General features: G+C 47.7%; 1 protein-coding gene across 1 annotated transcript in view; it reads left to right on the forward strand.

The window, feature by feature from the left end:
- Positions 1-606: 606 nt before the first annotated feature.
- Positions 607-26,084, forward strand: part of ajap1 (adherens junctions associated protein 1) — a gene marked incomplete at both ends in the record, with an annotated part of 36,527 nt that continues 11,049 nt past the window's right edge. The window contains 2 exons of the mRNA XM_080015983.1: positions 607-635; positions 22,975-23,759. Coding sequence (XP_079872109.1) covers positions 607-635; positions 22,975-23,759 — 814 coding nt within the window. The remainder of the gene's footprint in view (positions 636-22,974; positions 23,760-26,084) is intronic.

Consider the following 26,084-nt stretch of genomic DNA (forward strand, 5'->3'; position numbering starts at 1 on the left):
GGAGGGGTGGAGTGCGCCGTCATTAAGCGCCCGCTTCCCGCCGAGGATGGCGAGGAGCAGAAGCGCCGCGTCTCCGCCCGGCTTCTCCGCGCAAGTTTGAGGCGACCGACCGACGCCGCCGGCCCAGGCGAGAGGACCGAGGTGTTCGCGCCCGCCCCGTCTGCGGATCCGCTCCGCGCGTCGCTGCGTGCGCGGAAAAAAAAAAAAAAAAAGGGGGGGGGGGGGGGGAGGGGCGCTCGCGAGGCGCTCGAGCCCAAACTGACGAGGGAAACTTTGCGGGAAAGGAAAGAGCACATTAACAAAAAAAACAACAACAACAACGACGAGAAATAAACAACAACAATCGCAGCGTGTCGTGGCCGCCGGGAAGGGATTCGCTGCGATGCCGTGATGCCGGAGGATCCGGCCCCAGCGCGTCGGCAGCACTGACACTTGGAGTAAGGTCCGTCACTTGAGTCTGGAAGCAGCCGTCAGAGACTTTCTTTCTTTTCTTTCTTTTCTTTTCTTTTCTTTCTTTTTTTATTCTGCGTGTGAGGGGGTGGGTGGGGGGGGGGGGAGAGAAAGCGGCTAAATGGGAGGACACCTGGAGGACTGACTCGGGAGAAAATGTGGATTAAACGCTGCACCGAGCGCAGGTAAGATTCCCCTGCCACGACCACCTGTGTTTTGAACAATCTGCCGTTTAATTCCCGCAGAGGGAACGCGTTTCAATGTCACCGTCTTACCAAAAAAAAAAAAAAAAAAAAAAACCCCCAAAAAAACAAAATAACAAAAAAACAGCCCTGTTCCATTTACAAACGACGCCATCGCAAGTTGGGAGCGTCCGGGCGAAGCGGCGGTTTCGACGGCGAGGATTTACATCTGCGCGGGCGCCCGAGAACGAGGGTGAAAATGAACCTCGACGCTTCGCACCGAGCGGCCGTGCACGGTGCGTCGCTCGGGGAGAGACGGGTCCAGATCACTTCGCGGGGAGGGAAGGATCCAAAGTTGGTCATAACACTCGACGGCCGCTGGGGGGCGCCAGGCGGACGGGCGCGCGCCGTCTCCATCGCACATGTTTAATTAGGGCGCGTCTCGTTAATTGAATCGTGATGGAGGTTCGGGGTGGGGACGGGGGGAGGGTGGGGTGGGTGGGATCAGACATACACCATTAGTGACCGTGAGTGTCACGTACTGTCATGACGGGTGGATACCGTGGAGGGGGGGAAACGCCGCTGTCTCTGCACGAGTCAATAACCAAGTAAATAAATAAGAAATCAATAAATTTGGATGAAGTACTTGTTCAGAGCGGGAGCGACTTCCAAAAAGCTCCCCCTCTCCCGCCGTGACGGATGCTGCAACACGCGACGGCCCCCGGAACTCGCGGGTTGTAATATTCCTAAAGCAGCAGCAGCAGCATCACGCTCCAAGCCGCAGGGGTTCAACATCCACGATCGAACGCGGTTGAGACTCGGGTCTTGAGTTTGGAAAGGATCGGCAGCGCAGATAATTGCTACATGGCAACCCCTGGCAACCCCTGGCAACCCCTGGCAAACCCCTGGCGACCCCCAAAGACCCCCGAAACAAAACAAAACCAAAACAGCATCTTGCTGCCACCGGTGAGCTCCTTTTGACACCTGCTGCGCTCGCCTGTTTGCGAGCGGTCGCCCCAAATTGCGGCCGATTGCAGATTATTATGCGTGACACACACACATACACACGCACAGGCACACACACACACACACACACACACACACACACACACACACACACACAGAACCCCCCCCCCCACGTGACGTGAGGCGTCCGTGGGCCGCCTGAGCAGATGAAGCGGGGGGGCGTCGCCTTCTCCAAACCGTGACACGGCGGCCATGACGGAGGAGGCGTCAGGGACGTCGGTGTCATGGGCAGGAGTCAGAGTCAAAGGAGGGAGCTCGCTCTGCTTCCGTCCTGGTTTGGGGCTGACCGGTAACCGGTAGTAGCTGTAGCCCAGAGGTGGCTGTAATGGATTTTGAACTGCATGGGGGATGAGGGGGTGGAGGGGGTGGGGGATGAAACCCTCTTGGTTTAAAAAGGTTTTCAATTGAGGTCGATCTTCATTGACTTGGGCTCAGTGGAACCAGGGCTCCTGACAAATGGGAGGCGCGGGGGGCTACGTGGGATTTACGTGTGTGTGTGTTCCCTCCTACCGCCACCCCACCCCACCACACCCCGAAGAGGCGTCGCCACGCGAGGCTTTGGTCGGGTGCGGTGTTCAAACATTCCTGTGATTTGGGGGCCATCTAAACGGCCTCCACGCCGGCTTTTAACCGGGCCTCCACGGAGCGTGATTAACCTCATTTGCAGTGAAATGGGCTGCGTTGCTTCTCTAAGCGCCCATCCTCCAGAGATCTGAGCGTGTCACTGGAAGTGTGTGTGCGTGTGTGTGTGTGTGTGTGTGCTCGCGCGTGTGTGTGTGTGAGTGAGTGTGAGAGTGTGTGTGTGTGTGTGTGTGTGTGTGTGTGTGTGTGTGTGTGTGCTCAGCCGTCTGCTAATTCCGGGGTGGAGAGGTCGTCCCCGTGACACACTTCAACGCCGCCGACACGTACGCAGCCTGATCTGACCGCTCTGTTACCACGGCAAGAAAACCCCCGGAACCCGGAGACCCGCCCACCCGGCGGACCCCGGCGCGGAAACCGGCGGATAAACCAGCAGTTACTGTTTATCTACCTGGGAGGGGTGGGAATGGCAATGGCAACGCCCAACGATGACACACCTACGCCGGGGCGGAGGAAGCCGCTGGGGCGCCGTGGCGTTCACCTCAGGCCGCAGCCTTCGGCGCCGACGCCAGGTTCCCCTCCCTGTCTGAGGCTCGGTTGCTGACAAGTCACTCGGTGAAGTGGGAGGAGTCGCCCCGTTCCCGCTCTCTTCGGTTTCGCCGGATTCGGGCGCCGCGACGCGCGGTGAGCGAGGGTGGGTGGTTGGGTGGTGGGGGGGCAGGGGGGGTGTTGGGGGCGTGAGCGGAACTCGTTTCATTCCGTCGATATTGTGCATTTTGGTGGAACGCGGTAAATGAGTCACATGGAGTCAGTGATTATTTTCACTTCCAGTCTTTTGGCGGAGTTACTCCCGACGGCCCCTCCAGTCAAGACTCGTTCGCTACGAACGGATCGTTTACAAGTCTCACATCACTGTTGATAAGTGAGCCATAATGATAACAATGATAATAACAACAATAATAATAATTATTATTATTATTATAATAATTATAATAACTACAAAAACAAAATAATAATAATAACAACAATAATTATAATTTGAATAATTATAATAATACTAATAATAGTAATAATAATATTATTATTATTATTATTATTATTATTATTAATAATAATAATAATAATAATAATAATAATAATAATAACAATAATAATAATAGTAATAATAATAATAATAATAATAATAATAATAATAATAATAATAATAAGCACGGCAGCGCCTGGTTCCGTCGATCGATCGTACTTTAGTTCCACAGGTCGTTATGTGACGATGCAAGGAAAGCCCAACCCGCGTGCTCAACACTCCAGCGAGGTAGCGGTGCACCGCCCACTAAACTGGGGTTTAATGGGCGGTGCACCCCTGGAGGGTGGAGTGGGGGGGGCCCAAACGGGGAGAAAGGCGTGCGTCCACTTCTGTTGCCACCGAAGTGCGTCCGAGCCGAGCAGCTCATACTTGATTCATGTTGTGGGCTTTTCACTGGATCAATACTGCCTCCACAAAGGATCCGCTTTATCCATCATAGCACGTCTCCGCTAACTGGCTGCTGGCGGGCGGAGCGGGAGGGGGCGTCGGCGGGGGAGGGGGGGGGGGGGGGGCGGTGGACTCCCGGCGGACCACTTTCTCTGCAAAACAGTTCATAAATGGACCCCCCCCCCATCACGTTTTGTTTTGTTTGGCGGTAATTGGGTTGAGCTGTGGCATCGTGGTGACCGAGAACTCGGACTGCCAGGGGCCCTGAGATGATTGGGGCTTTGCATCCGGTTCCTACCGCCTCCCGCAGAACAGAGGGGAAGAACCCCCCCCCATCTCCCCCCTCCCTCCCTCTCTCTCTCGCTCTCTCTCTCTTTTTCCCAGCCAGCGTTCCCATGCTCCTCGGCACCCGCCGCTTATCTTTCGCGGGCATGTGGGTCATGCGCGCCGCGGTGGAGGACTTTATGCGGTGGGAGTAATTAAGGGGGATGATGATGCAACGTCCTTAGCCGCTGCTATCGCGCCCAACCCCACCCCACCCGACCCCGCCCAGCCCTTTTTCACGGGCCGTTACTCTGTTGTTTTGTTCGTGGATTATGTTTTGTTTTTTGGATGGCGGCGGTCGTGCTGGGGATTGCCTCCGGGGCCGCATTCCTAGACGTGCACGTTGCACGTTGGGGAAATGCGGACGAACCCCGCCGGAACATCCTGACTTGTAAAACCTTGCATAAAGTTATTACACAGTCGTTATTAATATTTATTATTCAGAGTTCAACGTCAATAAATGTCTCTTCTTCCTGAGCGATGGATCTGCATCATAACACCATTATGAGTATATTACGATGATAGTGACATAAAATGGATAAAGCAAGACGGTGAAATTGTTGATCTTAATTATTAATTATTATTAATAATTATTACAGTTAACCATCACAAGCTGTAATTTCATGATGTAGACGGCCTAAACCGTGTTTAAACACTCCAATGAATGTTGAATTTGATGTTCACAAGCAGCACTGCTAACTCTGTAAATAGCCCATACTGTAAATAGAGGATCCATCCATAATGACTGTTCCATAATTACTATTGATCAGCCTATTACAGCTGAAAAATCCTGTGGCTACTGTATATATGGGAATATATTATTATTATTATTGTTGTTGTTGTTTTTGTTGCTGTTGTTGTTATTATTATTATTATTATTATTATTATTGTTATCAAGGTAATGGAGGTTAAACACAGCTCGTTCTCCCCCGTCATCTTTGCATTCATGTCCTTTATGAACAATTCTGACAATCGGTCCGACGCCGCTCCACACCTCCAATTTGTGGCAAATTAAACCCTTTCAAGATAGAAAACCCACCTGCGCAAAACACTCCGCCCGAGTGAAGAACCACATCTCTTCTCAAGCAAAGTAAACACAAACATAAGGGGGTCATTTCTGCATCATATCGTCAATGGCAGAGAGGAGATAAGGAGCGAGGCGGTGGCGCCGGAATCATCTGAGTTGGGTGGTTTCCTGGGTTTTGCCTTTCCTTTCCCCTCCCTTGGATGAGTTGGTGAGGCTGAGCAGGAAGGTCATGTTCACCGTGGTCAAGGTCGCCCCTGACGCCCATCTCAGAGGAAAACCGAGGGAGTGACGACGTCCCAGCCCCGCTGCCCCAAAGTTCATCATCAGCTTCCTCCGCTTCGCCATCAGAAGACATGTATTTGGCCCCTACTGGCTCCTAGAAGACATATGGAGGTATGTAATATTTTATACATCGATGGGGTCGGAACAGTTACGGATAACATCCAATAAGAAAAGAAGAACACCTGAGAAGTCTCTCGGAGGGAGCAGCTTGAAGTGGACCGTCCTCTTTCAAGAAACACTACTTTCTCCATAAGACACTTGAACACTCGTTGGGTGAAGAATGAAGCCCCACCGCCCCCCACCCACGTCACCCCCACCCACGCCACGCCACCCACCCACCCAGCTTCTGAAGGTGTGGAGGGCTCCAGTTGGTTGTATCTAAGGGGAACGCAGGCTCTGCCGTGAAACCACGTGTTAAAAACCACGTCTGGCCTATGGATCCGCTGTGCGGGAACCGGTGGAGAACGGGCGGCGAAGACATCGCCCCCCGCTCCCAGGGGAGGTGGTGGAGCGCTGCGACCGCGTCGCGGAAGCCCGGGTCTCGTTTCGCGGTCTCGTTTCTTTCGAAACCGTTTCCCAATTTTTTAACCGCGTTACCGCGGGGGGCCCCACGGTAACGCGATTAAAAAATTGGGAAACGGTTTCGTTCGAGATGAGCACTTTGGCAAAAGGCTCCGTCACTACAAAGGCACAACGTGTCGGTGTTGTCTTTGTGTGTAGGTTTGATGACACGAGTGTGTGTGTGTGTGTGTGTGTGTGTGCGTGTGTGTGTGCGCGCGTGCCCACGCATGTGTACGTTTGAGTGTGTGTGCGCACAAACAGCAAATGCGTGCTGGGTTATATTTGCCCGATCGCTTACGCTAAGAGCTTGAGCACACAGCCCTCTCCAGCTCCAACGAGGGTCTGATTGCATATTCAACAGGGCTTCAAATGGGACCCCCGAGGGCCCGCGGCCCCCTTCCTGCCTTCCTATCTTTCTTCCTTTTTTTCTTTATTTCTTTCTTTTTTTTCCGCTAGATTTGGGATCCTGCCTATAGCTCGGGGGTCCAGGGGGGCAAATACTTATTGGCAAATACTTACATAATTCGATTTCATAGTTTTCTTTTCTGGAGCACCCGTTAAAACTGACCCTTTGTTATCGGAGGTGCAGGTTATTACCAAGCAGACGCTGGTGTGAGGCCCCTGAGGGCGGTGCCCGATTGTGCTCTCTTTCTTATATCCTCAGTTATTGCAAAAATATCTTTTGGGAATAATAAAATGTATTTGTATAATGTAAATATATGTGTGTGTATATACAGAGGCTTATGCAGGGACTGCCGCAGTATTAACCGAGGCCATCCAGTAATACTCAAGCTCACGTTAAATCACAGCCTGACCTGGTCGTACGTGCGGTAATTGTCCGGTTGTTTCACACGTTTGCGGTGTCAACGGTTTCGTATTTATCCTATTTGTGGGAATATGAGTCCATTAATTGTGAGCAAAGTCATTATAATGGTCGACCAATCATGGACCCGGGCTCTCGAGGGCCCATCGCCGCCGCCGACGTTAAATTTAAACGGCGTCACGTAACGACTTATTATCAAAGCCAGCAACGATGCTCCCGTGCGAAGCCACGCGCGTGTTCAGCTCCGCGTCCCGGTTTGGGTGTTTCTCTTTTAAAAACCCTCCGCCCTCCTTAAGTCCCCCCGTTCCCTTTCCCTGCAGATGTAGAGGGCCTCAAAAACAAAAAAGGGAAAGAAAAAAGCGCCCGCTCCGTCATTAATATTTATACCCACATGGAAGGGTGTGGAGTGAAAAGGGAAGCGGGGCAAATAAAAAAAAAAAAAGGGCGGGGGGGGAATAAATCCCAGAATGGATAAAACTGGATTAAAATAACAATGGAGCGTTTGGCTAATGGAGCGTTTTGACTCGCCGCCAGAATGTGACGCTCTTTTAAGGAAACGGAGGGAGATAAGGGAGACGCCCGTGTCTTCCCAGGCGTCCTCGCATTTTGTCAATTTGTGTTTGTTCAATAGAATGTTGCGGCGGAACACGGCTTCCGCTGCGTGCATCCCCCCCCCCCCGGCCCCCCTCCGCTGAGCGGCCCTTCCGCAACGAAACCGAGCAACTCCCGCCATTTACCAGGGGTTGACGCCGACAGAAGCGTCTGCGACTCCGTTTTCCGACCTGTCTGTTTGCTTGCCACTGTATTCAGCACCGCGACACGTTTTCTTATTATCCAGCTCTTGGCGACGGCGAGCCAGGTGCCGGGAACGGCCACCCCGAAATGAAATTCTAATGGAATAATCCGAGGGAGTCGCGCGCGCCCCCTCGCCGTCGTCCCGCGCAGCCGCCCGCGCCCCGCCCTCGCGGCGGTCGCGGGGAATCCTCCTCACGGGTCGGGAGCCGCTCTGACATTTTCAATTTGCTTCCATCGTTAGCGCTTTATTGGGTTTATTGGACTGGAAAGACAACGGCATCATCTATCGCCGTGCGAATATTACATTCTCCGAGACGCTCTGCCTTTTCGTAAATGGCTGCAAATTTGCACACATGGTCGGCTCCGCTGTGGCTGTGGGCGGCTTAGGTTCGGCATCACTTAGCGCAAATGTAGAGTCATGTGCACGAACAGACAAACGCATTTTTCTGGAATTGCCACGTCCATCAAACGATTAAAATAATGAATCGCGATTTAACGCATGAAACCTTTGTGGTTAATCACGATTAATTGCGGTTCTTACATTGACTGAAATTTGACCCTCAAGAAAGATTGCTCTGTTTAAAAAGTAGTGCATTGAGTTGCAGTCATGCTATGGACATAGAATGCATAAAGTAAAAAAATAGAAAACATAGAATGCATAAAGTAAAAAAATAGAAAACATAGAATGTATGAAGTAAAAAAATAGAAAACATAGAATGCATAAAGTAAAAAAATTGAATACATAGAATGCATGAAGTAAAAAAATAGAATACATAGAATGCATAAAGTAAAAAAATAGAATACATAGAATGCATAAAGTAAAAAAATAGAATACATAGAATGCATGAAGTAAAAAAATAGAATACATAGAATGCATTAAGTAAAAAAATAGAATACATAGAATGCATAAAGTAAAAAAATAGAAAACATAGAATGCATAAAGTAAAAAAGTTGAATACATAGAATAGATAAAGTAAAACAAATAGAAAACATAGAATGCATAAAGTAAAAAAATAGAAAACATAGAATGCATGAAGTAAAAAAATAGAATACATAGAATAGATAAAGTAAAACAAATAGAAAACATAGAATGCATAAAGTAAAAAAATAGAAAACATAGAATGCATGAAGTAAAAAAATAGAAAACATAGAATGCATGAAGTAAAAAAATAGAATACATAGAATGCATGAAGTAAAAAAATAGAATACATAGAATGCATAAAGTAAAAAAATAGAATACATAGAATGCATAAAGTAAAAAAATAGAAAACATAGAATGCATAAAGTAAAAAAATAGAAAACATAGAATGTATGAAGTAAAAAAATAGAAAACATAGAATGCATAAAGTAAAAAAATTGAATACATAGAATGCATGAAGTAAAAAAATAGAATACATAGAATGCATAAAGTAAAAAAATAGAATACATAGAATGCATAAAGTAAAAAAATAGAATACATAGAATGCATGAAGTAAAAAAATAGAATACATAGAATGCATTAAGTAAAAAAATAGAATACATAGAATGCATAAAGTAAAAAAATAGAAAACATAGAATGCATAAAGTAAAAAAGTTGAATACATAGAATAGATAAAGTAAAACAAATAGAAAACATAGAATGCATAAAGTAAAAAAATAGAAAACATAGAATGCATGAAGTAAAAAAATAGAATACATAGAATAGATAAAGTAAAACAAATAGAAAACATAGAATGCATAAAGTAAAAAAATAGAAAACATAGAATGCATGAAGTAAAAAAGTTGAATACATAGAATAGATAAAGTAAAACAAATAGAAAACATAGAATGCATAAAGTAAAAAAATAGAAAACATAGAATGCATGAAGTAAAAAAATAGAATACATAGAATAGATAAAGTAAAACAAATAGAAAACATAGAATGCATAAAGTAAAAAAATAGAAAACATAGAATGCATGAAGTAAAAAAATAGAAAACATAGAATGCATGAAGTAAAAAAATAGAATACATAGAATGCATGAAGTAAAAAAATAGAAAACATAGAATGCATGAAGTAAAAAAATAGAATACATAGAATGCATAAAGTAAAACAAATAGAAAACATAGAATGCATAAAGTAAAAAAATAGAATACATAGAATGCATAAAGTAAAACAAATAGAAAACATAGAATGCATAAAGTAAAAAAGTTGAATACATAGAATAAATATGGTAAAAAAATTGAATACATAGAATGCATAAAGTAAAAAAAATGAATACATAGAATATATAAAGTAAAAAAAATAGAATACATAAAATGTGTAAAGTAAAAAAATATAGTACATAAAATGCATAAAGTTAAAAAATAGAAAGTTACAGTGCAGTGCAAGAAACAAATCCTTTAATGACATTTCCACCTTAAACAAGCCACTCTCGTTCTCCTATTCCTTTGCACTGTGCCTGTTGCTCAGACATACACGCCCGTTTACATGAAATGCGATATTAAAACGTGGCAAACAATACAATTTGAAACATATAAAATAACCATTTTGCTTGAACCGCTGGGGGGGCCGTTGACCCCAGTTTGGGAACCCCTCAAAGCCCGTGTAATATGAAGCCTCTCCGATATAAAGGTTTGTTGCTTATTATCATTATTATTATTATTATTAAGTATTGTAGACAAGGAGTTACTGCACTTTGACAGCTGTTAGCTCCGACCTGGCAACCCAGGAAGCACCCCCGGTCTTTCTGAATTACCGGCATCTACCGGGCTGCGCCTGTTTGCCAGGAGTGTCGGCCCCTCCGCCTGGAAGAAGCGTTCCATTGTTCCGTGGTGTAGTGAGCAATTGCGCTGCTGCGCACGTAGATTCTCTGACATTTGAGCTGAAGTGGATTTCACATTGGCGTCCTACAAAAGCAAAAAAATAATAAAATGCGTCATTTCGCTTGATAAGTGTGAAAAAAATAAAATAAATCCGTGCATTTAAGCTTTTGACATTTCCATCCTGTGCTTGGAGTGGGTCGGTACTCACTGCTACGCGGAACCGGCACTTCTAGGTTTTACCGGGGCTTTTTCTTACACTTCTCACAAGCTGCCGGTGTCTGTTGTGCCCCCTCAAGTGGGCAAGTCGAGTGGACAAAAAATAAAAATAACGTATTCTATTGAGTCGGAGCGCACTATTTCATTTTATTATCGTAACCGGCAAGCTGCGAGCTCGTCGTCATTGACCATATATGGACGCGGGCGGGGGATTTCTTTAGGTCGTGGGCGTCCGTGTTTGTGCTTTCTGTTTCGCACCTTTTTGGTGGAAACGGCCGGTTTTACTCATCTCTTCCAGCGGTTCTGTTCCATCCTTAGCGACGGCTGCCGCCCCTGGTAACTCCAAGTTGGCATCGGGTCGAGAGGCGGCAGGAAGTGATGCAACTCGGAAGTCTGTCGTTGGAGTGGGTCGTTCCCATGTTAACGTAACAGCAAGTCCGCAGAGTAGTTCAAAACCCCGTGATTCGTGTTAAAAATGGATAAAAATCCGTGCGAAGGGCAGGTTGTTCACCGTCAGGTCTGTTATCTGGCCAAACTCGGGCGAAATTACGACATAAGTGGCAACTTAAATAGATAAGATAAAGATAGGATTAAAAAAAAAAATAGAGTAGGGGGCAGAAAGTTAACACGTTTGAAGAAGGAAACATCTGAAAATAACATTTTTAATATAGAAATTCGACGAATGAGGACGTAAAAAACTGCTTTTCCTCGTCACCGGCCAATTTCAGTAACTAGGAGAAAGCACGGGGAGAGGCGGGAAAAAATGTCTGGTTCGGTTGACTTGATAAACAGGATTCTAATTATGTATTTATATGTATTTATATATAAATAACATGTTTACTTCCTCGTCTTCCTCAAAGGAATAGTAATTATAGTAGCAATAATAATAGTCGGTTTGGTCGAGCTCTGGCGACTCGGGGCTGTCTCGGCTGCGCCCGGCGTCCCCGCTGACCTCTGCATGAAAACAGTGATCATTCTGGGTCAGACTCCCTTAAAGCTACAAAACCATATTAAAAAGGGACTGGGGAGGGCAGAGACGCGCTCTTCTCATGCTCTGATCTTTTTCTATTTTTTTTTTATTTTATTCTCTTTTTTTTTCCCCCGGCACGCCCGCTGCTCAGACAAGGAGGAAAAAAAAGAAAAGAAAACGGATCCACAACATCGTAAATTATTCATCTGCGTCAGGGTCCCACGCTCGTTTCATCGTCTTTAACGGACGTTGAGCGCCGTTTCAATGACAAAAATGTAAAACGACAAACAAAGACAGAAAAGAGGTTCATTAATTGTTAAATTATTACAGTTTCTACGGCGTTATATATTGTTATATGTTATATAATTATTCCACTGATGATGTGACAAGTTGCGTGAGTGTGTGTATGGAGTGAGTGAGTCAGACCAACGGAGGAGACAAAGCTGCTTTCACACACGCACTGCAACCCTGAAATGATCTGGACATTACCCGGAGGAGCTTTGTGTGTGAACGCAAATGTCCGAATCATTTGGCCCAGACTTTACCTGGACTTGACCCAGGCCAGCACCCAAGTACAAAGTCCGGATAATGTCAGATTGAACGGTACGTGTGAACAGAGCAGGTGATTGTCCGGATCGTCGGACACAGACAATCTCCGTTTTTTTTTCGCTGCATGTGTGTGAAAAGGAAACTCTGGACAATGTCTGGAGCGCATGTGTGAAAGCAGCTCCAGTCAGAAGATTGAGAAAACCAAACCAGTGTCTGAAAAATGTGCTTAGCCGCACTTTCACATCGTTAATTCACATGGAGAACAAGAGACAATACCGTGCTTGAAGATGAGCGGCGGAAAGAAAACCGATGGAAGCTTCTTCTTCTTCTCCTTCTTCTCCTTCTTCTTCTTCTTCTTCTTCGATGGCTTGTAAAAGAAACAACTCCATTGAAGCCCCGCCCTTCCCTCTCCCCTTTCCTCTCAGGTGCACTCTCGGGGCCGTTTGTAATTTGATGAAGCAGTCAAATGCCTCCGTTGATTTTTTATCTGTTGTTGTTGTTGTTTCTCTTTGCCTGCGGGCCCAGTTGGGAGGTCCGGTGAGTCAGATGAAGGGTGGGTGGTGTCCTTGTGGCTGTGGCCTGGATGTTTTTTTTCTTTTACTATGATAATGATTATTATTTTAAACCCGCCCAGAGGGGGTCAAGCTGGCCACGCAACCTTCCTCGTTTCCCAGGCTGCCGGCTTTACTCTCAAGATGAGGCCGCCCACCACCACCACCCGCACCCCCCCGTAGCGAGCGTACTGTGCTCGGGGCTGGCTGATTCAGGGAGAGGAACGGTGGCTGGATGGATGGATGGATAACCCTAACCCTGGATGGATGAATAAGTGGAGGGACACATTGTATGAGGCTCCAGCCATCATCCCCCCTCTGCCCTTCCAATCTGCACTCTCTCCGTGCCGGCGTAGGGTGGAAATGTTTGTGCAACTCGCACACCACCCCCACCCACCCCGCCCTCAGGCCTTTTCTCAAAAAGCCCAGAGTCGTTGAGGAGAAAGGAGGAAAGCTCTTTCACACAATCCGGCTATAAATATTACAGTCTTTACCCCTAATTCCACACAGGCACACAGTTGCCAAAGGTCCTGTAGGGCCTGAGCTACGCTGAAAAAAAACAAGATTCCCACCGTCCTCCGAGAACAGCGTCTCCCACGCCTCCCGTGGCTTATTACGATCGGCGTTGATGAAAAATCCAAATCAAATATTAACTCATCTCGTCTCATTGCGTTACATGCGCTCCAATCACAACCTAATTCGCCGAGTGCGGCGTGAGCAGCCGAGGACTGTTTGGCTGGGCTAATTGGGCGCTGACACGCAACACGGCGGTTCAGAGCTGTGCGGGGGGGGGCGGGACAGGGGGATGCGTCACACGCACTGCAGTGGAGACGTACCGGATGACGGCGTGCCAGATGATGTTTGAAAGCCGGTGTCACTACGAGGCTGGGGCGGGGGCTAAGAAGGGGACCCTCCACACGTCGTTAGGTTGACAACCGTCTATCTATCTGTGGCGGTTCTCGCCTCCCACGTGCCACCCGGGTGGCGTTTTCAGGGACCCCCGGCACAGGGACACGGACGACAGGGTTTCAGACACAGTTTATGGTAGAGGGTGGGCTCGGTGGAATAAGGCCAGGAGCAGATGGAGATGTGTCATGACGGGGCTCCTCTCCTGAGTGTGTGTGGGGACGGGGGTTTTACCTGTTGCTCATTACACCAACCAACGGGCAACAGGTACGCAGCCACCCTGATCCTGGGCCCCAATTACCTAGACCCAGGACAGGTGTGGCTGCTCAAACCACCGATCCCCACGCCACACTATCTATCTATCTATCTATCTATCTATCTATCTATCTATCTATCTATCTATCTATCTATCTATCTATCTATCTATCTATCTATCTGTCTATCTATCTGACTAACTATCTGTCTGTCTGTCTGTCTGTCTGACCGTCCGTCCATCCATCTCTCTCTCTCAGTGTTTGTGTGTGTTTTGTGTGCGAGGCTCAGCGAGTGGTGGTAGCACCGGAACAGTGCTCTACCGGGGTTGGATGTGAAACAGGTGGGTGTCCGGGCATGTGAGGCTTGGCAGCAGTGTAATTTGCCCTTTACCTCGATCTGGCGTCACGCAGCTCCGTGACGGGAGGCAGCTGTCAGCCCACCACCCTCCCGGCTCGCTCGCAGAAAATTGCTTCCCGGCCTTTCTTTTTGATCAGCAAGAGCCAGAGATGCAGGAGGCGATCTTATGAAGGGTGGTATTTGGTTAAGAAATGGCTGAAACATATGGGATCTTGCGGATGGTGGTTTTTCGGCAATTGGAAAGCCTGGGCTGTGTCTGTTGGAGCTCCATCTCGCCACTTTGAACGCCTCTTGGCATTATGGTTTTTTTTTTGCCTAAATGAAGCGTTATGGTCCTGCTGTGGAAGCCACAGACATCCAAGTTGTTCAGGTTGCACGTGACCGTCCATCTAGCGTTGTACGACGTAAAGGTCCTTACCGTAGAGCCAACGGAGGGACATCTCAGAATGTGCTTCTCTGTGTTTGACCATCTCGTAGCGCTCTGGTGGAGGGCTGAGTTGGCGGGTGAGAAGGGCGAGGGGAAGGGCAGAGTTCCGGAAGGGTCTGCGAGGTCTCCTTGGCCGGAACCGCCGCAAAGCGTCCCCAAGACGGGGAAATACTAAGGGTTAACGGGCCGGGTGGTTTACTGGTGGTTTCACTTTGGCCAAAAAAGTCCTGTGGCCCTGTTTTCATGTGAGTGGATTTTTCAGGGACATGGCTCTCAGAGATGAATCTCATTTTCCCCGTAATTGATGCTCGTCACCCGGCCATCCATTGGCATTTGAGGTAAATGCGCCTTTTAACTGACAAGGAATGACCAATCCGACACTGCGCCGGGAAGATTATTATTATAATTATGGTTTCAAAAGGCGGCCGCAGCTGCTGAAATGCACCTTTTGTTCCCCGTCCTATTTCAATTACCCGCTGAAAACGTGAGACTTTCCAAGATATTTCAATGGCGCGGTTTAACAGAATGGCACCGGGTTCGGCCCTGAGCCCGGTCAAGACGCTGTTTGTCACCCGGTGGCGCAGCCCCGAAGCCCCGCCCCCGCTGGCTCACCGTTCGCCGTTCACCGAAAGTCTGTTAATATCGCACGTGACGCGCGTCCAAATTGCACCAAATTCGACGCCGCCCGTGCTCGGGTCCCCAGCAAAACAGCCACCAAGCGTGCAGGAGACGGCACGAACGGCTGTCGTGATAATCGAAGGACGGACGGACGGACGGACAGACAGACGGACAGAGATTCCTTACTTTATTGGTTAGATATAAAGTACAACAACGTCCGACGAGGAAATGTTCACGTGCATTTCGACGCAAGGCCTCGTGCAAAGCGCGCGAGGAACAAAGCGGGACGTCGGTCATGAGAAAGCGCCTTCGACTGCCCTGCGGCGGGAAAGCGCGACTCCTCCTCACCGCCGGCATTTTATTTTGGAAAGCCAAATGTCTCCGCTTCAACCTCTCCCCGTGAGAACCGCCCACCTGGAAGTTGGCGACCTTCGGCTGGTCTGCCTTTTTTTATTTTCTCCCGAGAGCTTTTTTCTTTTTTTTTCTCTCCCTCCCCTGACAAGCCGCTTTTAGAATCGGGTGGGAGAGATACGGACGCCGCCGCCGCCGCCGCCGCCGCCGCCGCCGCCGCGTATCGCTGCATTAAATGCGCCGTCGATCTTGTGCTGAACAGAGAGAGCGCTGCTTGTTGGGGTCGTTTCTCCTCCTACTCTGAAACTGTTAACATAAGCCGGAACCGAAGCACTTTTCTTCCCGCAGGCGAGAGGAGAGAGAGAGAGAGAGAGAAAATGACTTGGAGATCAAAATTGAGGAAAAGCCCTGATTCGCTCTAAATCCTGCCCCGGCAGATAGCGTCTGCCGTGGCACCCTACTTTTCAACGCGGGCGGAGTCACCTTCAAGGAGACACCTTCCAGTGGCTTTGTCGGGGGAGGAAAAAGATGTGTCGTCAGTGGAAGGGTTTTTTTTTTTTTCTCTCCTCTCCTCGTCGCCGGGTAAAACCGATAAGAGCCTTCCGCTGACGGCGGCCTCGGGGTGGAGGGCGAACTAGATTGAGCGAGCCGTGACGCCTCCCACCTCCCTCAGGTGGAGGGAGGCCCATCTGCCGGGTCGCCTCGCCTCGGCAAAAGTTTGTGATTGAGGCCTAGATTGGGCGTCGCCGCGGGGCGGGGCGGCGGCGGGGCGGCGCCAACAACTAGGCCAGAGACAAGAGTCGGGTATTTGGGATAATGGCTTTGTCTTAGACAAAAGGGGGAGGGTTCTAATTGTCGGGGTGATCCTGTAATAGCTTGTACGGTTGCAATCCCGAAATGTTAGAATGGAAAGTTTGAAGAATGGGACAAAAAAAAAAAGCAGAGGCAGTAGCACACATAAAGGTGGGCTTTATTTTTTTAACGCATATAACGTGGTTTTGAAATACTCTGTGGATTTGACGTTCTGTTAACATGGGGACGACCGACACCAACCGCAGTTTTCTGAGTTCCCATGGAACGCAGCATCGCTTCCTGCTGCCCCTCCACCCGCTGCCTCTCGCTTGCTAGTGCACGGGCGGGGGCAGTTGGAGCGTTGGGCTGCCCACGCCCGGAGCCGCCCCTGCTTGACAGGAACTTTTATCGTTAGCCTGCATTTCTTTTTGTGATTTTGGTTTTAGTACCTGAAAGGCTCATCTGCGAACCCGCTGGCGCCGCCCTCCGCGTCCCGCTCCGCGTTGGGTCTGTTCGGTGTGAAGGGGAGGGGCACGGCGCGGACGTCCGCTCACCCAGAGCGGCGGCTTTAATGTCCTCCCGTCTTTGTCGAAGGTCAGATGTGTGTTTGACTTAAACGCCTCCCTCTGCGTCTACTGCACGCCTCGCTTTGGGACTTCAACGTTCTGTACAACCAGCGCCCAACCGGCAAAAAGTGGCCTCCACCTCCTTGCGGCGTGGGACTCCCGGTTTTCGCGAGAGCGGATCCAGGAGGAGATTCCCCGTTGGGCCAAGTACATTCTGGGATACAAGGAGTTGGGCGTGGTGACGACTGCTGTGCGGACAGAGAACCACCATGACATTTAAAACATCAGTCTGAAAAAAAATCGATATATGCAAAGATAACAGATAAATAGAAACATGTACAGAATAATCAACATATGGTGCTATGTACAGATTCAGTTATAATGCTATGACCGGGGCTGAGTGGTGGTATGGCTACTTCAATGAATGAGGGTATAAAATGTGAATATAGATGGATATAGTTTACATGAATAAACATGCATACAATAATACTGCCATGTATAACAATGTGTGTGTAGGCAAATATTATTACTATTTTTTTTTTTCTGAATTATGCGTCTACATTCTCTGTGGCTCCCTGATTGTGGCGTAATAAAGTGACGGCAGCCTGTGCAGTAATATTACGTCCGTTTTCCCTGGAGGTTGAAAGTTCCAGTCTGTGGGAAAAGGACGTGTTTTTTGGGGTTTTTTTTGAGGCGATTTAAAAAAAACAACAAAAAAAAAACACTTGATTATGAATCAAATAGCCAAATAGCGCAACAAAATATTACCTGCGTGTTTCATCAAACCGTGAGTCATACGCCCGGAGCCTGGCGGGGAGGAGGGGGGCGGCAGCCTTGATTTGAAGCTGTGAGGGGAAAGGATGAATAAAGGCGTTCATCTTTGCCAAATAGCAAGCCGACTTTAATGGTTTCTCCTTGTGTTTTTTATTTTTTTTGAACAAGTATGGACTCCCTTCATTATGCCCCCTTTTGCTCAAATACTCAGGTGCGGATTATTACTTCAAAGGCCACTCAGCGTACTGTTGCTTTTGATGGCATTATGGCGGCATGATCGCATTTGAGGTGTGGCGTCTCAATGGCAAGTGAACTGTATTAAGCGCGGTGTACAATGCGAAACCGACTTTGTTTATTTATTTATTCATTTTGTGTTTGCACAGCAAGGGGCCAAATAAATAAATAAGTTACAGCAAATCAAAAATGCTCTCTCATTTTGCCGGAGTTTGGTTCACGTTTATTTCTCGAGGGGATGCGTGCTCTAGTTCCATGGCCGGGCGTGTTTTCACCAGCGCTGCAGGGAATGATTTATTTAGGTGGAATTAGAGAAAAAAAATAAAAAATAAAAAAAATGCAATTTCGGCGGCGCTGGAGTCTAACCCCCCCACCTCCTCCCACCCGTAAGTCACGTGACGCGGCGGTGAAACAGGAAGCTGTGCCGCAGACTGTCGCCGTCAAGGCGCGAAGATCATGTGCTTAATTCAGAGCGCCTGCCAAAGCCTAATCCCGAGTCCCCTGACACTGGCATCTGCATCGAGCTGAAGAACGTGGAGAGAAGTGCACGTTTATGTAACATGCAATATCGTCCAACGCCAGTGGGGGGTCGAAGAAATCGTGGCCCGACGCTCCTCGCTCAACTTTTTTGGCTTTTTTGGGGGGTGGGGGTTATTTTGGGCCTTCCGAATCCGTGCACGTGGCGGAGAAAAATCGCCGGGCAGAAGGGCCGCTGTTCCAAGGCGAAACGTGCACAGAATACGCAGGCGGCCTCGGTTCAAAGACGTCGCCTCGTCAAGCGCCGACAGCCAAAAGGGTTCGGAAAAATACCCGCGTTTTTAGGATCGATGACATACGTTGCTTATCCAGTTCTGGATGTTCCACCACGTCACAAAAGGACACTCATCAAAACCTATAGCTGCTCACACGCACGCACACACACACACACAGACATGTGCAGATCAGTACATCACTGAGCCCATCCCATAAATCAGTTGCCTCAAACCCAAACAATCTGATGTATTGTTGTAGACATACACCATACACAACTACACCTTAAAATACTAAGACTGACAAGAACAAAATGCTGCGAAATTCACTGAACTGACGAGGCCCAACAAGCAGATATTGACCATGTACAGATAGATGGAGGGCTTGATGGATAGATTCATAATGATTTGGCAATATACAATAAACCCCCCCAAAAATAAAAAATAAAACAGGAAATTGGGCAGTATACGATAAACCTCCAAATAATTAAAAAAATGTTGACAAAATACAATTAACTGACAAAAAAAAAAATATTAAAAAATAAAGAAAATTTGGCAAAATACAATCAACCTAAAATGTAACAAAAAAATTGAAAAGAAATATGGCAATATACTGTATACTATAATAGAAATATATATACATATATATATTATATATATACAGTATACATAAACAACTAAAATAAACAATATATAATAAAATAAATAAAATAAAACAATAACAATGCAAGATCCTGGAGTAAAAGTGAAGTTAAGAAACCCTCTAATGATCTGTCCGCATGGGAACTTTTCCCCTGACCTTCAAGCCCGAGGTCCTCCAGCGGCGACCCAACCCCAACCCGGCGCTAATTAAATGGCCGCTCCATCACCTAACAAAGCAATTTCATTCTCCATATGACTTGGGCCGTCCAATTTGGCTGGGCTTGGGGTTTGGCCGCCTGAATAATGCATGGACTTTACTTTGAACTCTCCGGAATTGTATTTTTTTTTTTTTTTGAACCGGTCTCTCTGAAACGCTCCGCACTCCACATGGTATGTGTGGTTTTTTTTGGGGGGGGGGTTTTTCAGACACATTTTTTAATCCATTTACTCGCATTACGAGCGCGCTTAAAGGTCAGTTCTGTCATCGGGCGGAACGTCATGGGCTCCAAGTAAGGTTTTTTTTGTTTTTTTTCCCTTTTTCATCCACGTTTCACCAACACAAGCTGCGCTCCCGCTGACAAACTCTATATGTCGATATTTCATTTATACATATATTTGGAATTTGTTCGGCTAAGGTTTTGGTGCGTTACACTGCAGTCCATTAGCATTAAAAATGTAAATAAAACCTAAACAATAACAAATAATTATAAAATAGAATATATATTATAATTAAAATTAAAATAATTATAAAATAAAATAGAATAAAACGTGAAATTGAAATTGTCAAATATACCAGTGGCATAAAAATACAAAATGAATACAAAATTCATATGTTGATATTTAATATCGACATATCAATACCAACATAATATTTTATATAATATGGCTTGCGTTGGAAAATTCTTTCAAAGTAGTTTGTTCCTTTGTCCAATTTATTAGGATTGAACGTATATTAGTGTATATACAGTATAACACAGGAATACGTCTTTAATTAGGCCTAATTATGTTTTTAACATCTTCACAGTATTCTACCCAGCCAGTTGGTATTGTGGCATCAAATATTCTCTGGACTAAATTCCCAACCCTGTATTTGAACGTGTCAGTTATCATTAGTTCAAGGGTTTGGTTGAGAATGTTCCCACACGTGGAGAGAGGGGGTTGCAAAACAAAAGCTCTTACTCTCCAATAAGCCTTTTTTTTTTTTTTTTTTATGGTAATTTTGACAATGGTAAATGAGACACTGCATCCCTCCCCCTTTTTATACATTATCCGGGGTACTGCACTGTTAGTCAAGACTAATGTGGTCCACCCCTCGTTTCCAGATAAGCAGCTGCATATTTCATTCATACCACGGCAACATTTTCCGACTCTTTTCAGGGTTTGTTGTTGAAGCCGGATGGAAAACGAATGTAAATATAACCATCTAAGATCACCTCTTTTTACTTCACTTTTTACCTGGACATTCTATCTCCGCTGTGGAGTGGAATACTGCTCTCTGTCCCGAGGCAGCTCATTCACCCAGCGATAATTGAATGAAAGCTGCTAAACAATGGAGGCCATCGAACACCTCATATAATATTTTGGTATTTTATTTTCCCCGATCGGTTTTATTCGGGAACTCTCAGTTCATTTCAGTTCCTCCGGGCTAATTGGACGAGCCATTACCCATCATTTGCACTGTGGGAATCGCGCTGACCCCGTCGTTTCCCTGGCAGGACTGCATAAATCACCGTCATATCTCATTTGAAGTGGCATCCAAAACTAACAGAGTGGGCGGGGCGCTCGGATGTAAGTCAAGTAGTGAGTCAAAGTCGTTTTTCAAATACAAACTTGAGAAACACTCGACTCCAACACTTGCTTTAGAGGTTTACATTGTGGATGTGGAAACAGACGCCAGCGTACTTTAGGTGCCAGATGAGAATTAAAATCCAGCGTCTCCTGCATCGGTCCATTTGCAGTATGAGCTGTCCTTTTTGCAATGTCCTTATTGGTGTTGTCATTGCTAATTATTGTTAATTGGTATTACATTACATTACATAACACTACATAACATTACATAACACCACATCACGTTACACTACATCACATTACATCACATTCATTTACACTACCTCACTTTACACTACATTATATCACATTACATCACATTCATTTACACTACCTCACTTTACACTACATTATATCACATTACATCACAACGCATTACATATTAAATTACATCACATTGCATTACATGATAATCACATTACATCACAAGGCATTATATTACATCACATTACATCATGTTACATTACATCACATGCCATTACATTACATCACATGGCATTTCATCACATGACATTACATCACATGCCATTACATTACATCACATCACATGACATTACGTCACATGACATTACATAATGTTACATTTACGTCTTGTCCAAAGCGACTTACAATAAGTACATTTTGGTCTGGTGTCATTGGTTACTTTTGGTAAAGGGAAATGGAATTTGGACAAAAGTTCGAACTTAACATTTGTCAAACATTATTGTTGACTTTTTTTTAAATATTATTTTTGGCTTACATCGCAGCCATCAGTGTAATGAAAACGCAATGTTGGGCGAAAATAACATTTTTGAAAAGGAACATTGAAGGAGAATGTGTGGATCTGAGTGACACGATGTGAAAATGGAATTGGAGAATCGAAGGAAATAACAAGCGGTTAGAACCAACAGAACACACAGTCGACCCCACACGGACGTATTCGAGCATTTCCACAGTTGGACACTCGCTCACGACGCGACGGCCAGGCAGGGGAGGGCTCCGATGGCTTTTTCCCGAACGGGGCCAAATGAACCCCACCCGGATCCTAGCACCTAATCTTCCCCAGCACCTCATTTGCGCCGGCTTCGCCTCAAAAGTCGACCCCTCGGCGCGAGCCGCCGTCGTACAAGGACGATGCCGGTGAGAGATACGCCGCGGCGAGGTGGCCCCCTCGGGAATCAATAGTGTCGCTTTGTCCCGGAGACCCCGTCCAAGGTTGTCGTTTCCCGGATCAATCCGCCGCCGGGTCCGAGATTGGATAGCCCGTCACCTCGGCGCGCCATCAGCGCGGCGTCGAGTTTTTTAGCGGAGCGGCAATCCGAGCATTCCGGTCATGAATACATTTATGAAAAAGGCGTGTGGATGCAAATTATTTTGGCTGTGTCATATTTGTGTCACACTGTGTCTAACGGCATAATGTGTCACCTCCGCCCCGTCGCCACGTTGTATAATCAAATCGCCCTTTGGCCGTCCCGATGACCTCACCGTCAAGGCCCGGGGAGTGCGGAACGTGATGATGAGCTAAACTAGAGCCTGACCATGTCTGTCTCGGCATAATCACCTCCCGGATTGATATGAATCTCTAATATCTAAGATCTGAGAAGTTCCAACGCGGTTTTTTTCTCGGCGGCAACAGGGATCGGAGGGTGAATCGATAATTTTTCAAATGTTTTACAACATTTACTTTCTGTCTGACCTTTATAATTTGAGAGGCACTCTGTGAAAATGAATTATTGGTAAAGTTCAATTGCCGGAGATTTTGAGGAGTCTCCGAGCAGAACTTTGCAGAGACTCCACATTAAATGTTGAATACAGATTATGCATTTGCACAGCTTCTGCTTGTGAAGGGGCTCTTGTGTGAATTTTAAATATTTCTTCCCCTTTCTCCCCCCTCTCCTTCTACACCTAGTCCGATGTCTGCTCCGAGGCCGGGTTCCTCCGTGGGGCACCGGGTGTGGATCCTGCTGGCCGTGACCCACCTCACGCTGGACTTCTCCGCCTGTAGTCCCCTCAGCCAGGGAATGGGGATCAAACTCGTGCCCAAAACCATGCCTCGCTCGAGGCCCCGCTGGCAGCCCCTCTGGGACGCCCCCAACATGCTCCACTGGAGGACCGTGAGCCCGCTGGCCCGCCGGCTGCTTAGCCCCGCCTCTCCGCCCCAGGACGGCAGGGCGGGGCTGGGGACGAAGGTCAGAGCTCAGAGGCATAGAAAGCTGGCGCGCAAGGGACAAGCGCCATGCAAAGAGTGCCGCTTGAGGTACTCTCAGTCGGAGACGGGGGAGTCGCCGGCCCTGGCGGCGGCGGCGGCGGCGCCACCCCCTTTGTCCGGCGGGAACAAAGGCGGGGACAGGGGGAGGTTGCTGCTGCGGGCGAAGAGGCAGCTCAAGTGGGACAGCTTCGACAAGTCGCAGGAGGGCCGGACCACCACCGTGGCGGGATTTATTGACTGGGGGCCGACAGGGACGGAGGACAGCGTTGACGAGGACGGCAAACCCGCGGCCCACGCAAACGCCACGCTGTCCACCAAGGCCTTGACAACCATGGCGGCCACCACCACCTCTACCACAACCAAGGTCCCTCAAAGGACGTTCCCCGCAGTCACCACGCCGCAGCCCACGAGGCCCAGCACCACCAAGGCCCCCAACAGCTTCGGGGAGACTGTCAAACCACCAAAGCCATATGTGATCACACCAGGTAAGGGCTGGAGCAGGATTTTGGAACTACCACAAACATAGTGTCCAGTGCCTACTACTACAGAAAAGGCGACATCTAGACGTCTAGATGTCGAAACAATTAAGTTCAGAGGGGTTTTGTTGTTGGTTAGAATTTTAAGATATAATGAAAATGTTCCGTATTAGTATATTGCTTAGAGAATGTTTTATCGGCACATTTTTGGAAGTCCAAGCCAAAAGCGTCTCAATCTTACTAATAAACCTTGGAAAACCTGAGACGTGACTACATCATCAGTGGTCACAGACTCGTCCAAGGGACAGAAAAAATGATTGCCCGACGATAAACCTCATCCTGAGGACAAACACAAAGAAGACAGGAGTTTCACCGCGGTGTGGAGTTCCAATCCGCTGTCATACGTTTAATTTTATAAAGCGCAGAGCCGTAAATTATACACAGCGTCCTTGACCACATTATGGCTCGCTCTCAACATTATCCTCAATCTGCTTGAGATACATTGGCATTGGGCCGTGAACACAAGAAGCTAGCGGACCAGGCCCATTGGATTTACCGTTTCATTAACTCAGTGAGGGGGACAGCTTCCTCAATGGCCCGTGCAGGTAGCCATAAAACTTTAGTCATGTTAAACGGGGTATGAGCTAGCACCACGCCAAATGGCTCTTTCTGGCCGGGCACGTTATCGTAAGTATTATACAATTAGGCCTCAAGTGCTGAGGACGATTTAAGGCCCCGTAGGACGCTCGTGCCGCCCAGCCGCTGCGGTGAAAAGTATCCGGATGTGTCTCTGCAGCGGCTCCTGATATCTCACCCGCCGCCAACGGAGGCATTGCATCATCTGGCTCCGTGGCTCAGCAAAAATAGCTACAGGGATATTAATTTGTGTTGCATGCGTTGTGAATGCGTACGCTGCCTTATACGGCAGAGCAAGGTTACCTCAGAAGTTGCCGCGGCCATTGGCTCTGAAGACAAACGCAGCAGAGATTTGGCAAAACGGCACAAAATCCCTCAGCGTTGTGACAGCCACCGCTTTTTACAAGCCCCGAATGTCGGCTGCGGGAACGACTGCCGTCTCACGCGGTGAATCCAGATGCATGTGTACTACTGAGTGTGAAATGGTGACATTATCATCCGCCGGCAAAGTGCCGTTGTAGACACATTTCGAGGCCATCTACCATTCCCAAATCATCGCCTGATGTCGCGGCTCGGAGTAAAAACGTCTCATCATCGCGAGTCAGGTCGCTAATTTAAAGCCGATGAGGATGATTTTCTTTTTATGATGAGGTGCACATTAGCCCCATCGGTACTCCGCCCGTGTCTCAGCGGAGGGGGGTGAACGGAGCTCCCTCATTCCAAAAGCAAAGCCCCGGTGATTAACCGTCGGAGGGAACCAAAAAAAGGTTTTTGTTTTTTTTGGGCCTTAGCGATTCATTAACCCGTGCTCCCCTCACCCCTCGCGGCCCCCCCCCTCCGGGATGTAAGTACCGTGCGGTCGGCGGCGCGGCACACTGTCGGCGAAATTAAAACGGCGGCTCAAGGGGGAGGTCCCTTTTATCCCTCTTCTCCTCCCGCCGCTCCCTGCCACATCCCCTCCTCGCTTACAGGCAACGTCAGATCGCTGGGCGGCCCCAGGGACCGCGCCGCCCAGCGATCCTCGACGTCCTCGGGCGCCGGCACCGGCCCATGATAATCCAAAAAAAAGGGGTTGGGGGGGTGGGGGGAGGGTAAGCGGGGCACATTTTAGGTATGGCTGTCGCCTTCATAACCAGTCTATATGGCAACGCCGGGACACCGCGTTTAACCCCAGAACTATTCCATCGGTGGACAGGGGGGAAGGGGCCCCGCTCCCGCCCTTCAAGCCTATTTAATTTTTTAACAGAACCGCGGCTCTTGTGAAAGCTTCACCGCGGGGATTAGGCCACCAAAGTACGAGCACGCCGCGGCAGGGTCATTATCTCATTTCCATATTGATGGGGCAGATTACGAAAGCAGGTATTTAGGATAAGAGGCTCTGGCGGCAGGAACACCGGATGGAAACGGTCCGCGTGGCGTCCCGTGTCCCGTGGTGATATTATGTAAGTTACATTCGCCCTCCTCAGAACGCTGTTGAAGCCCCGACCGGAAAGCATTCATTTTATTGAAATACAAGACAAACAAAAAATAATAAGGGCCATTCAACTTTGTAGTGTTCGGAGGGCGTTCCATTTCAGACGACAAACGGAATGAAAATTGCTCCCGGGATCCATTTCTGTTTCCTTTCAAGTCACCGCGCCTCTTTCTTTTTTAAACGTCTGCTCGGCTCTCGCAGGAGCAAAAGCTCCTCAAAAAAAA

Source organism: Zeus faber (genome assembly GCF_960531495.2).
Source record: "Zeus faber genome assembly, chromosome: 15".
NCBI lineage: Eukaryota > Metazoa > Chordata > Actinopteri > Zeiformes > Zeidae > Zeus > Zeus faber.